The following is a 19,734-nucleotide window of genomic DNA, read 5'->3' on the forward strand; positions in this document are numbered from 1 at the left end:
ATGGTTTTCTGATCCATACCCTCATCATTTTTTCCCTTCTGACCAACAGATGCATATCTGTATTCCCAGTTCCCAGAAATCCATAGGTTAGTGCCTAATGAATTGATTTCAATTGATTTCAATTGAATGATGATTTCCTTATATTAACTCTAAAATCATTGACATTTTTACTTGTTTACTTGTTTATATTTTTGAGTATATTTAATCATACTTCATGATCCCTTATTACATTTTGTTTACACAACCCCTCTTTTGAACCCCTATCTTTTTAATTGCAGTTTGTTCTTTTTTCTCAGTTATGATACTTTTTTGGGGGGGCTCTCCATATCACTTTCCACTTTATTCTCAAAGGGGGAGCTCTGAAGCTATTAGCCAGTTACTTCTTCTAAGCCTCCGATTAATCTCCCCTATCACTTATTAGCTCTCTGCGCAGCTATCGATCCCATCTCCCATTTGATTTACCACAGAGGAGAGAAGAGTGCCTGCTGTGCCCTCTTATGCTGATCATTCCCCTCACTCCAGTCCAGTTCTGAGCAGAGCCTGATTAATACATCAGGAATCCTCTGAGCAGACAAGTTGACTCAAACCAGATCCGATCCAGTAATTGTATTTTCTATTTTTTATTCCCAGAACCCTACAGTTAAATTATAGGTCTGTTTTTAAGTCTGCATGAGTGGAAAATGTTTAAATCCCTGCCGTGGTGCTCAGTGTGAAGTTTTTGGTTCAGCTGAGGGCCTCTACTACGCCATTCTCCCAGCCAGGAACCTTCCAAGTTCCCCTGCCATGTTAAGGGACCAGCCACGTTGTGTGTTTCAGTAGCTGTAAGTGTAGTGAGAGTCATGGGGTTTCTCTAATTAAGTGTGGCGTCCCATGAGAGTGGGACTTAAATAAGCCTGTGTCTCCCCCTCCCCTCTGTCAGAACAGAGATAATGTGACCCTATTAGGTAGCAGGGGAACTTTTCTAGAAGTTGTCTTGGAACACATTCTATGACACAAGCCATGGCAGAACCCCCCCCCCCATCCCTGTAATGTGGAGCTTTTTTGTTGTTGAATTTTTACCCCCTTTTCTCCCCAATTTTGTGGTATCCAATTGTTTTAGTAGCTACTATCTTGTCTCATCGCTACAACTCCCGTACGGGCTCGGGAGAGACGAGGGTTGAAAGTCATGCGTCCTCCGATACACAACCCAACCAAGCCGCACTGCTTCTTAACACAGCGCGCATCCAACCCGGAAGCCAGCCGCACCAATGTGTCGGAGGAAACACTGTGCACCTGGCAACCGTGGTTAGCTCGCACTGCGCCCGGCCCGCCACGGGAGTCGCTGGTGCGCGATGAGACAAGGACATCCCTACCGGCCAAGCCCTCCCTAACCAGGACGACGCTAGGCCAATTGTGCGTCGCCCCATGGACCTCCCGGTCGCGAACGGTTAGCAATGTGGAGTTTTAAAGCTGCACCTGGCTGACTTGCAGAAGTGTGTCACGGTTGTGAGTCATGTTTAGGAGACAGAAGTTAAGAGGAGGAAGTGATTGAACAGTGAACATGGTGTCCCTTAGCAACACAGTGGAAGGCTTTCTGTCCATGTCACCACCGGCACCCTGTTGTCACTGCCCTCAGAAGGATGGAAATGGCAAATATTGCCTTACTGTGTTAATGGACTGAAATGGAGTCTTGACTGTTTGGCATCCTTATCTATGTTCTCTGGGGAAAGCAAGCGGCAGCGGGCCCGCTTGCTTGACACTGATTCATCACTGGGCCTGATGGCTGGATGAGTGTGAGTCACTGATAAATATCTAACCAGATAATGTCACAGGCTCCCTGTGTGCACCTCGGTTTATGGGCGAGGGCATTGAGGCAGGCAGACACCTGTGGGTTGGATGGAGCCCCAGGGTCCTCTGCATTGCAAGGTGGACACAAACTTGAGTCACTCTTCCTCAACCTCCCACTCTCTCTCACCCTCATATATTATCTCATGTCATCCTTTCACCCGTACCCCTCCTCTCCACTGTGCTGTAGTTGAGAGATGAGATTAGTCTGTCCCCTACCCCAGTAGCGGCTGGCCCAGAACTCATCACCATGAGCGCCTGGAGACCACCAGACCCAGGCCGCTGCTGCTAGCCGACGTCTCAGCTGGGCTCAGGAGGAGAGAGTGAGTTTGCTAGTGAGAGTGGGGAGGGAGGCGGCTGCAGCCTGCACTCTAATACGGTAATCCATTGTGGGCAGTATGTGAAGCTCGTTAAAGCGCCCTTCTAAAGCAGGGATTAGGGTGGCCCAATGCTCCTTGATCACAGCTACTGGACATAAACACCCTGTTAGACATCACTCTCACACTCACTCACTCACTCACTCACTCACTCACACTCACTCACTCACTCACTCACCATCTGACACTCTGCCTCCTCCATGCTGCAGATAAACCACATCTAATGGTTCTTTATGCATGTATGATTCTAGCCAACATAAAGACTTGTAGAATCTTCTTATTCTGTTGTCTGTTTTGTTTTACTTTTGTCACACACACAAAGTTCTCCTCTCTGTTCCCTCGGCTTAAATGGTTTACATGGGAACAAACTGTACATGGAATATAGGCTACTGCTAAATTGGACTTCATACATGCCGTGTGGGACTGGCTGCTGCCATAAAATAGAGATGCCCCCATTTTCTATTTACCCGGAGGACTTTTCTTGAGCTGATCACAAGGAGTGTGATTCCTCTGAACTGGTCCATCATGCCTCTCCTCCTGAGAGGAGCAGGGCTTCGTAGCGTAGTAGTGAGTCAAAGCCGTAATTAGGACTCCTGCCGCCCCTGTCGCCTCCTTCCTGTTGATGCAAATCACCCTTCCTGCTCTAATGTGAAGAGAGGGGTGAGTATCAACCTGCAGTATCAATCTCTTTTGGCTTGCTGCTTATTTTTGGTCCTTCCCATCCCTGGCTGTCCCCATTCCCCAGAAAACCTCCTCGGGATGGGGATTGGGCAGGGGGTGTGAGTAGACTGCTGCTCTCTTCACTGACTGGCTTCACTGTGGCACATTCTGCTGGAGCCCTTTCTCCTTACACAAAAGTAGTGTGGAGTTATGGCTGAATCTCCAGTACTAAGCTACTAAGCAGTGTTTTAGAACATGTCAAGCGCGACCAGTAATGGGGTTGTCTGAATTGTTCTCTAACCCTCCACTGCTGATGATGGAAGCCAAAATGCCTCTTGCTTATCTGTTTCAGAGAGCGTGTTGCACAATCTTTAGATTATCGTGTAGACAAACCCGACCGCCATTGTAATAATGGGTAGTCCATTCCACCACTGAGCAGTTGGTAAAGCTGGCATTGACCAGAGCTGAGCCCTAATTCCATACTCCATACAACAGCTGGCCTTCAATACAGATGGCTGTACACAGTGCCAGATTTAGTCCTTTTTAATTCTAGACATGAAGAAATTCTAATCCAACAGACAAGAATTTAAATTTGGATTAACCTCATCTCTGCTCTCTACATATGCGTCACTAGAAGTCCTGTTTGAGACCCTTTCATATTTTACTTTCCCCGGTGCCTTGGTTTATGAAGTGGTACTTAAAAAGCCCTAGTGATTTCATGATGTAATGTATTGGTCCATTCACCTCAGTTGAGTTTGAGCTGACTAGGGGAATGCAGCTGTGGGGTGGCGGGGCGTCTCCCCATGTGGTAATGGCCCTTAGCATTGTGTTAATTACAGGATTGTTGGAGTGCTTCATTAGCGGCAGGGTAAGCTTCTCTTTCTGGTGCATATCAGCACTCCTCCTCAGAGTGAGTGTCTGCTCCCTTGCTGTGGGGAAGGAGGGTCAGTGTGCTCTTGACCTTCCCCAGTCTGTTGGACTCATAGCACAGCCGCCAACGTGTCAACATACCAGGCCTTCCAATGGGTGCATTCCATGTACGCCAAACTATTTGCTTTGTCACGTTACTTTCACAGATTTTGAATACAGTTACTGTCTCTCGTGCGCTCATACACTACACACAGGCAGCATTGTCAGATGATGAATAGAGGCCTTGTTCGCGGTTTTATCCGTCATGATCCTAATTGATACGATTCATTTGTCCGTGTGCGTTGAGTACAGGGTAAACTGATAAAGATAACCCTAGTTTTTCTGTTCCCGTCTCTCAAAAAGCTGAACAATGGTTGAATGTGAGTAGACAAGTTAATGAACCAGCCCTTGCTTAATCGCTGGATGGATGAACATGTGGGTTTTTATCTCCGTTGTTTTAATTGTAAATGCACGACAGAAGTCCATTATCAGAAACAACAGGCCTGGGAGGCCCATAGTTGGAACACGTTTTTTATACTGGCCTCGGTTAATTTCACACTCCAGCATAATCTGCAGTCTTGATTCATAGAAATGGTCTCTGGATTGCGTCCACAGTACAGACGCGTGGCTATCAGTCACCTCCCCTCCTCCTCCTCTCATGCTAGGCTACACCAGGTAACCAGCCGGGTCTGTAAGCTATGCTAACGTCAGAAGAAACCCGCTCTACATGTTTATGTCAGCTACTCTCATCTGCATTGGGTTGTCATTGAAGTCTGCTTTGGGGATGGCAGTCAGTCAGACCAAGGGGTGCATAGAGTTCATCATTATACGTCTCAGGCTTGGCCACCAGGGTTTTAGCAGGGGTCTGAGAAGCGCCGTGTGTGTGGGGGAGCCAGTCTGCTCAGTGGCAGCTGTGGAGGAGATTATCCCCCGGACCTTAGCCTCGCTAATAGAAACTCATGAATCTATTGTGCCTCAGTCAGATAAAAAAAAATCTCTTTACAGGGAGGGAATGCAGAGTGCCCACAGAATCTCATTAACATAATTCAGGCCTGCCATGGAGCTCATGAAGACAGAGCAACGCACAGTCACAGTTCTGCTGTTGCCTTCTCTGAAAAAAACTGCCTACAAAGCAAATGTTTTAATCTTTTTCACATCAGCTGCAGCTCTTTCAGCATATTTTTTTTTTGTGTCATCAGACCGTTTGCACTAGACCTCGAGTTGAATTTGATGTGAGAGAATTGTCCTTCATAGCCATTGTCAGTTAAGAGATACAGTAACAAAACTGGTTAAGCAGACTAAGCCAAGCGAGGTAAACAAGCCAACTGGGTTTACGGCTTTACCGTTTAAAGGAACTGCCTTGTGGTTTCATGTTATCATGGAACTACTTATGGAAGATTGACAGTTTTCAGCCTTTAACTCTGAGTAAACAGTCCTCTTCAAGCCCCAGGGAGAAGTGTAATCTCTTTACGCAGGCTGAGCAAACCTCTGCAACTGGTAGCTAACAACATAATGTGATAGAGAGTTTGCAAATTGGTTGCCGCTACAAAACTTTTCTTCTTGCTCTCAAGTCAACCTTTAAACACACATGGGTATGTTGGTAGAATACCGATATCACAGGGTTTTCATTGTGAATGGGAAAATATTGGTACAATAAGTTATTTTGGTTTTGCTTTGTTCTGGTGAATGTACAAAGTTTGCATATTGTCTTTATTTGGTTAATTATTCATGGGAACCTGAATTCAATTACATTTTATGACTGTACCTTGAGCTGACATTTATTCTGGAGGAGGCAGCCCTGTTTAGTTTATTTATTTTCTTTAACCTTTATTTAACCAGGTAAATCATTGAATACATTCTCGTTTAAAATAATGACCTGACCAAGATAGGGCAGTAACCGTGCAGCAAAGCAGACACATGACATTTCTTAAAAGTTCCACGCAGAAACCGAAAAAGAAAAATACATCTTTACAACACATCAGTAAAACACAGGGGACACAACTTGTAGCCACTTACTCGAAAAGCAGTTCCAGGGGTGGATAACTAGCTCATTTAACCTGTTAATGAAACTGGGAATGGAGATTCATTGGTCGAGTTTTAAATCCTGCTGGACTTTATTCCAGTCAGTAGCAACAGTGTTAATGTTTCGGAGTTGGAGAAGGATGTTGGAACAGACAGGGAGATGTAGGAGGACATGGAGAGGAGTTTAGAGGGGGGCTTTGCCAGTAAGGGTTTTGTAAATTATGGTGAACCTATGAATTTGTTGTCTGCTTGTGAGGGATGGTTGGCCAAACTGCTCATAGAGGGAACAGTGGTGGGTGCGGTAGTGGGCTCCAGTGTAAAATCTGATGACTGAGCGGAACAGAGTATTCGGTTTTGAGAGCAGGGTTTTGGGGGCGCAACGGCTTTAGTCCAACAGAGGGAGGACACAGGACATTTTCGGAGCGGGTAAAGCAGGACTTGTTGCGGTGGAGAAAGCCCAGTCTGAATTCGATTTTGCAGTTATTGAAATGAGGGCTGAAGTTGAGTTATTCATCAAGCCAGGTGCCCAGGTATTTGTAATTCGGTACTTGTTCAATGGAGGTGTTGTTGACAATGAGGGTGTGTTCGGCTGGAGTCTGAGTTGTTGTTTTTTGCTTGACGCGGTCATGTACTTGGTTTTGGTTGGGTTGAGAAGTAGTTTGAGGTCTGTTTAGAATGCAAGGTTGAGAAGCAGGTATTTTCTCTGTGCTTTCTCTGTTCTCAGGTGAAGTTTAGAATGCAAGCTTCACCTGAGAACAGAGAAAATATCTGCTTCTCAATCTGTGGCGCCTGAATTTATCTTTTTTTTTTTATGTTTATGAAACTACTGCAATCTGTTCTGACTGTCCTCTGATATCTCTACCTGAGACCTCATACTCACTCAGATGCGGCTGATGAAGTGTCAGGGTTGTACAGAGGTGGGGCTGTGTTTTGGTTTCCTCTCCAAACCACCTCTCACTTAGAGCAGTTGCAGTGACCACACCGGCGGTCACGAGTCATGAAGGCAGTCAAATTCCACGTGACCGTTTAGACACGGTAATTAGACTTCTCCAAGCGCTGATGCTGCTGATGGTCATTAGTAGCCTACCAAACTTGCTGACTGCCTCTGCCTAGTACTCAGCACTCTGACATCAATGCAAATGTAATCAAATAATCTAATCAAACACTTAATGAGAGCCCATTAGCTTATGGTGCGCAGCATTTCTATAGGCTATGCAATTGCGTGAGAAAACATAGTGATGGCCTCTATTAAAAAGAGGGATATCCCTTCAGCTTCCTAAAGGCTAGGCCTACTATATTTACTTCTCAATTTTCATTATATTAAGCACATTGCTTGTCTTTACAACAGGAGTATAGCTTACTAGGCTGGCATGAAAATGAACCACAGGTAAGTGCATAGATTACATGTATATTTTTCCCATGCCCCTGTTTTGAGACAAGTGCATGATAATGGTCCATTCTAAATTTTAAAAAATCTCACACATATATTATTTAGTATATGTAAAGATGAGATTAAATCAAGAATAGTCTGATGGATGACAATATTAGCCTATCACTTGTGAATGATGTCCAGTGTAAAGGCAAGAAACAATGCCTTTTTTTGCGAATTTTTCAAATCATAGTCTCACACCTCATGTAGCCTGGCCCATAGGCCTATATGTTTTGATAAGGTTTGTCGAAGTAGATGCCTACTGGTGAACTTATTTGTATTGCTTTTAATCTTTTTAATGAATTTATCTTATTAACACTTTGTTCTAGCTAGCTATTTGTGTAGGTAGCTATCAAGTAAACCCTAAAGTGGCAAAATAACTTAAAATGAAGCACATTAATGTGCTTTACAAGGGGTGTAGAGCCTAACTGGCATACATACTGTACGCAGTGCGTGAGTTTCAAGTTTGGGGAAGATCATTTTCACCATAACTGCACCTTTTATAATAAAAGCATTACATGCATAATCACATTTACTATCACTTTTGATAAGGGTGTTTTCCTGCTTATGGAACATTCACGCTTATAGCCCACTGCCGTGTGCGCATTGCTGCGCTTATAATGAAGAAATAGTTTATCAACATTTTAAGGACATTTTAAGGATTTTTTTTATGCTAGTGGTTGTGTTAATTTGGGATCGATCGCATTCCACAACTCTCCCAGATTGTGTTTGGAATATTTATTTCTCGCACAGAATAGAGTAGGTCAACTTTTGTACTATGGGAGACAGTAGATTGACATAGGCAAGTGCTTTTGCTGTTCGTTAGGCCTACTCATCTTATTGGCTGACAAAAAGTAAATGTGGACAGTTCTTCCAATATCTTAAATTTGTTCCTCGGGGCCTCCCGAGTGGCGCAGTGGTCTAAGGCACTGCATCACAGTGTTGCTGTGCCACTAGAGATTCTGGGTTTGAGTCCAGGCTCTGACGCAGCCGGCCGCGACCGGGAGACCCATGGGGCGGCGCACAATTTGGCCCAGCGTCGTCCGGGTTAGTGGAGGGTTTGACCAGCAGGGATGTCCCATCGCGCACTTGCAACTCTTGTGGCGGGCTGAGCGCAGTGCACGCTGACACAGTCACCAGGTGTACGGTGTTTCCTCCGGCACATTGGTGTGGCTGGCTTCCGGGTTAAGTAGGCATTATGTCAAGAAGCAGTGCGGCTTTGTTAGGTTGTGTTTCGGAGGACGCATGGCTCTCGACCTTCGCTTCTCCCGAGTTTGTATGGGAGTTGCAGCGATGAGACAAGACTGTAACTACCAATTGGATACCACAAAATTGGGGAGAAAGGGGGGCAAAAAATAATAATAATATGCTCCTCAGAATTGGATAAGGACGTGCGCAATTGCGTCCCCAGTGTTGTCTGTCTTCACTTGTAGCCTGTGAGAAAGACCCAATCATGTGATGGAGAGCCATGTGAGTAAGAGATGCTTCGGAGCAGCCAGCACTCAGGGAGAAGGGCACAACAGCAGCAAAAGGCATGGATTTTTTTAGGGTGCATTACGGCCACACAAAGGGGATGCTGTTGTGAAATTTGAGGCATTATCAAGTGCTTGTCAAATTGTGAATGAGAGACTGATTAAGTGTGTACAGGCTGCACACAAAAAACTAAGCAGAGCTCATGTCTTTTTAGCTACTTTTTTCAAATCATCATTAGTCACATGTGGCTTTTATACAATATATAAAACATGTAAATATATAGCCCAACATTTTAGAAACTAAAGTTACATAACTCTAAATTAAGCATATAGGAGGACCTATTTCTTTGTTAACCTATCAACACAGAATAGCTGCATGTGCACACTCCCTCAAATCATTTGGAGAAAATATCCTATTTTATTCAGATATTTTTCAAATGTATTCTTCATACTATAAAATAATGCCACAGAATTCAAAGCAAATCTTGTTTGCTAAATGAACTATTGTAGCCCACAGCCGTTTGGCATAGCCAGATTAGGACCTAACATAAGGACAACTCAGAGTATGCTATTCTGTTCTTCTAAAATAGTCTATTTTCTTCATATCATGTTTCTTTAGACCTGTCTAAAAATGATGTATTTATTGTGAATGTGTAGGCTATATTACATGGATTTATTAGACTTTTTAAAATGTAGATGTTCCAAAGGTCTGCATCAGTGGCTTGTAGGCTATGTGTGGAAGCCAGGAGATGGTAAATGTGTTTATGTTAATTAACGGTCAATTACCGTGAGACGGACAGTTATTTGCTTGACAATCACCGGCTGGCACAATTTCGTGACCGCCACAGCCCTACTCTCACTTTTACTCCTGGCTGCCAATCACCGTTCTCCGAAGCACCTCTCACTCACATAGCTCTCTCAGATATCTAAATTCTTATTATTAAATGCCCGACACACGATCTGGTACTTCTCACTGGTGTCATAGCTCCGAAGTAGGCTGCAGTGAATTACATTTTATTTTCGTGTCAAATCGCAACTTGCCAACCCATCCCTTATGGGATTAATTGACACAGACAAATATTACAATTATTCACTGTGATAATTCAGTTATAATTCTTCTTCCGGTGTCCTTTGCAGTGCGCATCGCAGTGAAACAAATTACGATAAACAATACATAATAGTAAATAAGTTTATCCAAACAATAATTATATCCCGAGAGCTGTAAAAAAAAATATATACATGCATATACAAGTGAAGACCAACACATCGTGGTTGCAACAACGCGCGTCCTTATGGAATTCCGAGGCGCTTATTGAGATGTTAGAACTGTCCACATTTACTTTTCGTCAGCCAACAAGATGAGTAACAAACAGCAAAATCACTAGCCTATGTCAATCTACTATCCCCCATAGTACAAAAATGTACACACAGCCAGGGCAACTAAGGAGTGGCTCCTTTAAGAAGCATCTCAAGGTCCTGGAGTGGCCTAGCCAGTCTCCAGACCTGAACCCAATAGAACATCTTTGGAGGGAGCTGAAAGTCCGTATTGCCCAGTGACAGCCCCGAAACCTGAAGGTTCTGGAGAAGGTCTGTATGGAGGAGTGGGCCAAAATCCCTGCTGCAGTGTGTGCAAACCTGGTCAAGAACTATAGGAAACATATGATCTCTGTAATTGCAAACAAAGGTTTCTGTACCAAATATTAAGTTCTGCTTTTTTTGCCCCACTGTATCTGCACGAGAACACGAGGGAGCGTCTGTGAGCTGTTATGTTTGAGGTAGATAAGTCGTGAACTGTGTAGGTGATGAGACTAAGGTGGAGTGTAGTGTTTGTGTCTGTAATAAGATGTAGAGAAAGTGAGATCACCTGGAGTTCAGAGTTCCAGACCGCATGTCTGCCACGTCTACACATGTGCCATCAGTCACTCCCAGAGGCTGCCTGCCTGCATTGCCCCACCAATTGTAAGACCACACACACACACTGCCACAGGCATACTCTTCCATCACTGTGCCTGTCTCCCCCCTGTGCTCCTCACAACCTGTTCACATTCACTCACATTATCATAGTGCCACAGGCATGGACTCCTCTCTCCTTCCCCCCTCTGTAATGTTGTCTCTTGTGCCGTAGTGGCTGTGGTTCCACAGTGACAGCTGGTGTGCTGCAGGCTAGCTGGAGCAGAGAGGTCAGAGAGCACTGAGGCCAGTGACCAGCTTGGGGGGGGGGGGGGGGGGGATTGCCAGACCCCATCATCGGGGCTTTGAGAAGTAGGAGGGTGTGGTGGAAAGAGTGAATAGGCCTAATGTCAATCTCACCACTGACACTGTACTACTGACACTGATGGCCTGGGATGCCTTCACATAGACTCTTACATGACTCCTGTTTCAGTTGTCTCCTGCTTGGCTCTTTCCACTAAGCCATGGTGTTTTTTACCACCATGGGGGCTGGTTGCATGCGTGGGCTTCAGATCAACACTACACACCGAAGTAGAAGGAGCCTGAGGGAGCCCCCTCTTCTCACAGGTCCTCCAGGCCAATTCACACACTCTGATGTGGTCTGTGTGACCAAGTTATGTGAACCCGCAGACACTAAAAACTAGACCACTATCTGCGAAGGATTCGGGTGCTTTAGTTGAGTTACTCAGTTTATCATCACTGCCTCGCCATCTATGTAAATCAAAAAGAGTTTGATTCTGCACGCAATGCAACCTCCCCTTGGGTTTTTCAGGTTAGGTTTAAAGATAGATGCAATATGCAGAAATCGCTCCAGCTTTTCCTGGATGCTAAAATTCTGATAGTTTGCCTAATTTCAGGTTTTGTGACAAAACAAGCAAGTATAGTGCAGATTGTCATTGTACCATCTAAACTGCTGTGAAATATATTTTCCATAACCAAAAATTTTGTTTTGTCAGCTGTTTGAAGTTTGTGTACAAAACCGAACGTAAAATATCCAAAAAACGAAACTTAAGCACGGGATACATAGAAATAGCGCATATAGAACAGATCTACTGCTTCTTAGACTTGCTTTCAATGTGAAGGACCGATCTATAACACACATTTCAATGTGAATTTGGTCAGGTTGCCCAAAAAGCCTTGCAAGCTTTAAGAACCCTCTAGTGTGACAGTGGTGGCACACCCACTCTGCCTCACTTTCCTTTCTATCTCTCGCTCTCTCTCGCTCTCTCTCGCTCTCTCTCTCTCTCTCTCTCTCTCTCTCTCTCTCTCTCTCTCTCTCTCTCTCTCTCTCTCTCTCTCTCTCTCTCTCTCTCTCTCTCTCTCTCTCTCCCAGTGCTCTGTGCACAGGAAGGATGTTGCACACACTAGTTCCTCAACACTTTTTTTGCAGACAAAAAGATGTAGGCCTAGCATATCACATTGAAATACCTGTGTATTCTAGACTAGATCTAGTATGACTCCTATTTCTTCTGAAATGGAAAGGCTGTACTGAACCCAGAAGGTCTGATATTTGTGTGTTCAGACAGATGGAGGTTGGAATATCTTTGTTTTGAGTGGGACGTGTCAATATATTACTGTGAGTCAGAACCCTGGTGAGAATTGATGACCACAGTATCTTACATCTGACTATGAGTGTTCAAGCCAGAGGCTCTTTACATGACTAACTGCACCAGTGTACAGGTGCATGTCTTTCAACAACAACAGCCACACACACACACACACAAACTTTGCACCAGTGCCCACATACCTGCAAACCACTGTATGTCTCTCAGACAAGAGTGCTCCCACAGCTGGCCTGTTGTCATGGAGGCTGGCTTGCTTGGTAAATGAGTGTACTCACAACAGACAAACGTGTCTCAGTCTGTCGTTTATGGCTGTGCCGCATTTAGTGGATACAAAACCGTTTCAGCCCCCCTTCCCAGTGACCTGAGAAGTACTCTGTTTACTAGATGTGATATATTGTTAACTCTCTTCCCTTCTCTAGGTATTAAATGAAGAGTGTGACCAGAACTGGTACAAAGCAGAATTGAACGGGAAAGACGGCTTCATCCCCAAGAACTACATAGAGATGAAAGCACATCCGTAAGTATGAACCACCTGGCCCAGACTCCTAATATGACTCAGGAGGACTCACCTCTCCAGCTTATTGTTGCTGACTCGGGGTATGGGTAAACAGGACTCACCTCTCCAGCTTATTGTTGCTGACTCGGGGTATGGGCAAACAGGACTCACCTCTCCAGCTTATTGTTGCTGACTCGGGGTATGGGCAAACAGGACTCACCTCTCCAGCTTATTGTTGCTGACTCGGGGTATGGGCAAACAGGACTCACCATGACTGCCAGGTCACGCTGGGCCACAGCTTCAATGTATCACATTGATTTGGAACTATGAAACAACTGTCTGAATTGAACAGAACAGTCCCGTCAACTCCTAGTACTGTGCTGAAATAGCCAGTACCACCGCAGTGGAATCTTCTCCCTGTGTGTTCATTGAAGCACTGTGAGGATTCTTAGAGGATATTACCTCTGGTGCACACCGTGCCAGATTAGCGCTCTCTGTATTAGTGTGCTCAGGGCCTCTTAGACTTCATTTAATATTGACCCATTATGTCATCGTCCCCGGGATTCTATCGGGTGGGATTTTGGAGTATGGAGGTTGCTGGGTCTGTGTGTCTCTGTCCCAAGGAGCTATGCCATTCCTAGGCTTTGTCTGTCTGTACAGTGGATGCAGATATATATATATATAGTGCAGGTATAAGCTGTTAGCAACTGCTCCAGGGCCAATTTATTGATGATTAATGCCTGGACTTGGATAGTGAGAAATGGCTGATCCATAGTTTGTGTTAATGAGCAGAGAGAAAGCAGAGCTCAGGTCAGCTGGTGTAGGCAGAGTGTGAGTTGTGAGTAAAAGGTGTGGCTGTGATCATGAGGAAGAGATGGCTAGCAGAAACAAGTTATCTCGGGTCTGGTCCCTACCCTCAGTCTGTCTGTGTAATGGAAGCCCTGAGTGTAGCCTTAGTGTAGGGGACAGTTGTGAATTGATCCCATGCCAGTAGTAGTGGGGCAGGAGTTTGCCCTTTGTCCCTCTATAGACGAGCTGTGACAGAGTGGCAGCAAGTGCGTACACACACCAACTAGCCTGCCTTATTTTGGGTACAGTACATGGGTAGTTGACGTGACAGACCTTTTTTATCCATAGTAGCAAACACATTCATTTAACTGGTTAAAATTGTGACATCCTATGACTAAAAGCTTTCTTTCTTAGTTACGATCATGAATAATTTCATGCAGTGTGTCATTTGTTTTATTACAATTTTGAACCAAATGTGGTAATTGTCCAATGGTGGGACTGGTGTTTGTTAATTAATGAATAAATGAATACAATTCCCTTCACCTACTCTTGTTCTTATGACACAGAAGTGTGTTTCAAGAAATAGCCGTCCCCAAGTCCGTCCATTATATTCCCGAATAGTTCTGCTCGCTTTTGGGGGCAACATGTAATCAATGTCCACATGGTGTGACCCAATTCTATGATAAAACAACGAGCCAGCATTCGGGCACCATTGCGCTGGGGAGGGTTCTTTTGCAATGATGAAGTACAGAATAAATATTTTTTTAACTTTTCTGCCATTGGCATCAGGGCCTACTTTTTGGCCCACTAGCCACTGGTGCAGGTAGATGGAAAAAATGTACGAGCCACCCGGCAAAATATTTTTTCACCATAATTATATAAAAAAAACACAAAACAACGGATGACCATGCTTTCTAATGTTTCTATAACAAGAAATGTATTAGTAAGAAGTAATGTGGTGTATATTGCTCATTCCACATTCACATAATAAATAACATTTGAAAAAATAAAAATACAATTAAAATGAATGATAAAGTCAAATAAAAGCATTTATTTTTCTTCTTAATCTATTTATTTTCCTTGGTGTATATATATATATATATATATGCCCCACTACTACTGGCATGGGATCAATTCACAACTGTCCCCTACACTAAGGCTACACATACATACATACATACATACATACATACATACAATATATATAATATATATATATATATACACGTACATACATACATACATACATACATATACACACGTACATACATACACACATACATACATATATACACACACACACACACACGTACTCAAACTAAATTAAAATAAAAACACACAACAACAAAAAACATATAACACTTGCAGCAGCACAATCAAGGTTCTTATCAGCTATTTCAAGCATTCGCTGAGACGACGTTTTTAGGTTTTACAGTACCTTACACAACATGTATCTGCGCATTTCCCTAGTCACCCCGTTCACTCTGTCCAGTTTGAAATATAGTTGATATAGTGGGGACCAGAGTCTATCAAACTTGGGCTGTCTCTTGTGGAGGTCATAAGTGAGCTTTTCAAGAGGAAGAAAGTCAACAATCTGGTCAATCCACATTTTAAATGTAGCAGGGGTATTAGAGGCCCACAATAGATAAATACATTTCTTAGCAAAGTATGTAATAGTCATAAGCAAATTTTCTCTGTCAGGATCAAGAACAAAGTCCTGCTGGGCATTAAGAAGATAGATACACGGGGTCATATCAAACTGTACCTCTAGTATTTTCTGTGTAGCAGTATGTACAGATTGCCAGAATCTGGAAATCTCTCTACAGCTCCAAAATACATGCATATAGGTTCCACTTTCAGAGATACATCTTTTACAGTTAGGAGACATATCTGTTTTCATTCTATGGAGTCTCAAAGGAGTATAATAAAATTTGTACAACAATTTGTAATTAGATTCTTTCATTTTTACACTGGTAGAGGAGCAGTATACCCTGTCGCAAACCTCCGCCCATAACTCATCACTGATAGTCAGACCAAGGTCCTTTTCCCAGATCATTTTCAAAGGAGTAAAGGAGGAGCTTCCCTTCTCAGAAAGGAGTCTATAGATGTAAGATATTTTGCCTTTAATGGATTGTGCTGTGACAAGAAGGGTTTCAACTTCATTCAACTGATTTCTAAACCTCCTCTTGGAGGTAAATGAGGAAATGACATGTCTAATAAAGCGAAATCTTGTGCTGCAGGCCGCCTGCAGAAACACCCATAATACATGAATTGCTCTGCCAGAGGCTCCGCCCCCAACAAGTAGAGCAGCGGGGACAGCGAGCACCCTTGTCTTGTGCCCCGTTCCAGAGGGAATCTGTCAGAGTTCAGTCCATTAGTAGTCAGCATGGCATTTGGATGAGAGTATAGTGATTTGATCCATTTAATGAAATTTGGGCCCATATTGAACTTTTCTAAGACTGAAAACAGAAAGCTCCATTCCATCCTGTCAAACGCCTTCTCAGCATCCAGTGAAGCTAGCAGGACAGGGGTCTTCTATGCGTTTACTTGATCAATAATATCAAAAAGACGGCGAATGTTATCAGAAGAGTATCTGTCTCTAATAAATCCAGTTTGGTCCGCTTTTATTATTTTGGGAAGAAGAGTGTTTAGTCTTTTGGCGAGCAATTTGGTAATTATTTTATAGTCGAAATCCAACAAGCTTATGGGCCGAAAGGACGAGCAGGATAGGGGGTCCTTGTCCTTTTTTAGCAACACTGTAATGCGAGCTGTGTGCATTGAGTCTGGGAGAACTCCGTTTTTGCAAAAATCCTCCAGCATTGGCATGAAGATGGGGCTGAGCTGGGGCCAAAAAGCTTTGTAGAACTCTCTGGGGAATCCATCTGGGCCTGGGGACTTATTAGGTGGCATGGAGGTAATTGCCTCCAGGATCTCCTCAGGAGTGAAGGGGGAGTTGAGATCTTCTTGGTCGGTCTCTGATAGTTTAGGTAGCGAGATTCCCTCTAGGAAAGAGTGGAGTTCTGCCTTCGTGTGTTTTCTTTCAGAGGTATATAGTTTGCAGTAAAAATCATGAAAAGTTAAATTGATCTTTTTTGGGTCATATGTGACCTCGTCCTCTGCTGTTCGGATAGCCATGATTGTACGCTCTGACTGCTCCTTTTTTAATTGGTAAGCAAGCAATCTACTGGGCCTATTGCTATACTCATGGTATTTCTGTTTAGTAAAGAAAACCTTTTTTTATCTCCCGAGTGTAGGCCAAATTCAGTTTGGCTTTGGCTGCTTTAAGATGACTCCAGGAGGTGCTGTCTAGGGATTGTTTATGTATTTTTTCACAGCATTCCAGCTCCCTCTCGAGATATAGCCTGTGTGCTTCCATTGCTTTTTTCTTAGAGGAAGCATATGCAATTAGATGACCTCTTAGTGTGGCTTTAGCAGCGTCCCACATTGTGGTCGGAGAAACAGGAGACTCGTTGTTGGCTTGTGTGTAGTTGTCTATCCATGTAGTTACCAATGTATGGAACGCTTCGTTTGATAGCATGGAGGTGTTGAATTTCCAGCTCTTTGACCTCGGGATGTTTTTGCAGAGGTCAAAGCGGAGGTGGACAAGGGCGTGATCTGAAAGTGCTATGGGTCCGATTGTACAAGTGGCTGAATTTATGAAACTCTTTGGGATAAAAATGTAATCTATACAGGAGTAGGTGTTATGGACATTAGAGTAGTATGTATAGTCCATAGATGAGCTATTAGTCTCTCTCCAGATATCTATCAGTCCCATCTCTTTAGTAAGAGAGTTCAACATCTTTGCAGATCTAGGATTTGTGGTGGGGACTTGAGATGATTTGTCTAGGGTTGGGTTAAGGGTACAATTAAAATCTCCGGCCACCACGCCAAAGGAGACACAATGTTCATTGAACAGGGTTATACTTTTTGACATGAAGGCAGGAGTATCTGTGTTAGGGGCGTATATGTTTAATATAGTAATTGGTTGACCATATAGTGACCCAGTTATCAAAATAAATCTCCCCTCCGGATCAGATATGTTTTTGTCAATTATGAATGGAACATTTTTATGGATAAGTATGGCTGTGCCTCTACTGTTTGATTTGGAAGATGAGAAATACACCTGTCCCACCCAGAACACATAGTATTTTTTTTCGTTTTATTGCATGCCCTAAACCATGGCAGTTCCATGTCAATAAATGTAAGGTATTAGTCATCGAGCAGTAATCGAACTTTAGTGCAAGTCATCGCTGGGTAAAAGTGGATAGTAATTACAGCTGCGTTCACATAAAAGGAAAATAAATGGTGTACATAAAATAACGATCTCTGAACACCCCAGCCGAGATCCCAAACAACTCGACACATCCCGTTGGATCTATTACCCCCCCCGCTCAGTCTCAATTCTGTGTTCCGAATAAAACTTAAACCGGGAACAGTTAGCAACGCACAACGTCTCCCTTTCCCCACCAAAGAAATGCCTCATCCTCTCCACCCCGCATTGAGTAAATAACACAGTTGCCCTCGTCCAGACCACAGTAAAAGAGGGGAGAAAAATAAAATCAATAGCCCAGCCTACATGTACCTCCCCCAAGGGACATAGGGAACCCCAAGTAATAATAGCAACAACAAAAAAAACTGAAATAAAAGTAGGCTGAAACATTAGTAGGCCTGGGTTAGGCTATACAGCCCATCCCTCTCAGTTAAAGGAAAATAAATATAAATTGGACGGCTATAATGACATTTAGGGGGTGGGTCTCTGGATATCGGCTATATGTCGTCTTACCTCCTTTAGTAATGGCATTAATCGCATTTAATCATTGGTCTGTTTCTCATTGGCCAGGATTGTCTTTCAAAAAACGTTTTGCCTCTTCGGGTGTTTTGAAGTGTCGCAAGGCTCCTTGGTGAAGAATCCTGAGCTCGTTTGGGTGTATGAATCCCCTGAAGATGCCTCGGTCAATGGAGTATTTCTTCACTTCGTCAAATTCTCAGCGCTTTCGGCGTATTCCAGCTGACATGTCCTGGTGTAAAGCGAGTTTGGCGTTTCCCACTGTGATGGTGTTGTTTTTCGCCGCCTGTAGGACTCGTTCCTTATCGGTGAATCTCAGGAAACGTATGGTGATTGGGCGCGGTGGTTGTCTGGCTGCTGGTGGGGGCCTCAGTGCTCGGTGAGCTCTCTCGAGTTCTATGGGCCTGTCGGTGGACATTCGGGAAGTTTGTCTTGCAGGTAGCGGATCAGTGGCATGTTTCCCTCTTCTTTTTCGCCCAGATTGAATAGAACACAATTATACCTTCGCCCCCTGTTTTCCAGGTCCTCTGTTTTCTCTTCCAGATGCTCGATTTTCTTTTTAGCATATGCTATTGTTTCCATGGCATCTGTCAATAAGTTTTCCATGGATAGGATTCGCCCCTCTGCCTCAACCATAAACGCGGGGCGCCTGGACATCTTGTTGTTGATGTCAGGCAAAGCGTTTTCCAGGATTGTCACTTTGCCCCCTATCGCACTGAGCTGAGAGTTAATGGCATCTAATTTAGTGTTTAGTTCTGTACGTTGGGATCTCAACTCAGAAAGGATGTCTTCGGCAGAGTGCGAGGTTGGCATTCGTTGTGCCTCGTGGGGGAGCGGGTTCTCTTGCTCCTGGCTAATGGCGCTAGTTTTTTCTGAAGCTTGCTTCTTCTTGGAGGCTTTTTCCGTCGCTAATATTCGAATCCGGGTAAAAATGTCACCTGTAGTGTCACCTTTTGTAGCCGCCATGACTTTTTCTTACTAAAGCTAAATGAGTTTGAACTTGGAGTGGCGGTAAGATTAGGAATTGGAAACTAGTTCATGCGGCCATCTCGTCCAAGCGTCACGTGATCCCCCGGACCCGAGTCTTTTAACCAAAATGTTCACCTGCCCCTTTAACCCATTTAATCCCACATTTTTCCCAGACATGAAAATATCAAAATCTTGTGTCATTAGTAACCCTTTCAAATAATCCATCATTATTTTATTTATTTTTTAATGGAAAAGTAGGTGAAACGGTGTGTTTTTATGGTTGGTCACAATTGTGACCGGTGGGATAATGTATACTGAATTAACATATATCTCCAATGCAGTCATGAAAATTCTTCTATATCCCAGCCCAGTTATTAACACATTTAAAACTCTGTCACTGGCAGTTCCCAGCATTGCCACTAGAATGCCCCAACATGTTCTAGTGTGACTATTTTACATCAATGTATTTCAACATTGTAACATTGT

The 19,734-nt window shown here is 43.7% G+C and overlaps 1 protein-coding gene across 2 annotated transcripts in view; it reads left to right on the top strand.

Annotated features, from left to right (window-relative positions):
* The window catches only part of LOC109898661 (growth factor receptor-bound protein 2), a 42,989-nt gene that overhangs the window by 13,984 nt on the left and 9,271 nt on the right, over nt 1-19,734 (top strand). Inside the window, exons 1-2 of one of the 2 annotated variants that reach the window (XM_020493716.2) lie at nt 6,114-6,322; nt 12,628-12,725. In XM_020493716.2, the coding sequence (XP_020349305.1) occupies nt 6,281-6,322; nt 12,628-12,725 (140 nt within the window). In that variant the 5' untranslated portion in view covers nt 6,114-6,280. Of the gene's footprint in view, nt 1-6,113; nt 6,323-12,627; nt 12,726-19,734 lie in introns of those variants that run through there. The other variant, XM_020493715.2, reaches the window with a different exon arrangement.

Source organism: Oncorhynchus kisutch, linkage group LG10 (genome assembly GCF_002021735.2).
Source record: "Oncorhynchus kisutch isolate 150728-3 linkage group LG10, Okis_V2, whole genome shotgun sequence".
NCBI classification, from domain to species: Eukaryota; Metazoa; Chordata; class Actinopteri; order Salmoniformes; family Salmonidae; genus Oncorhynchus; species Oncorhynchus kisutch.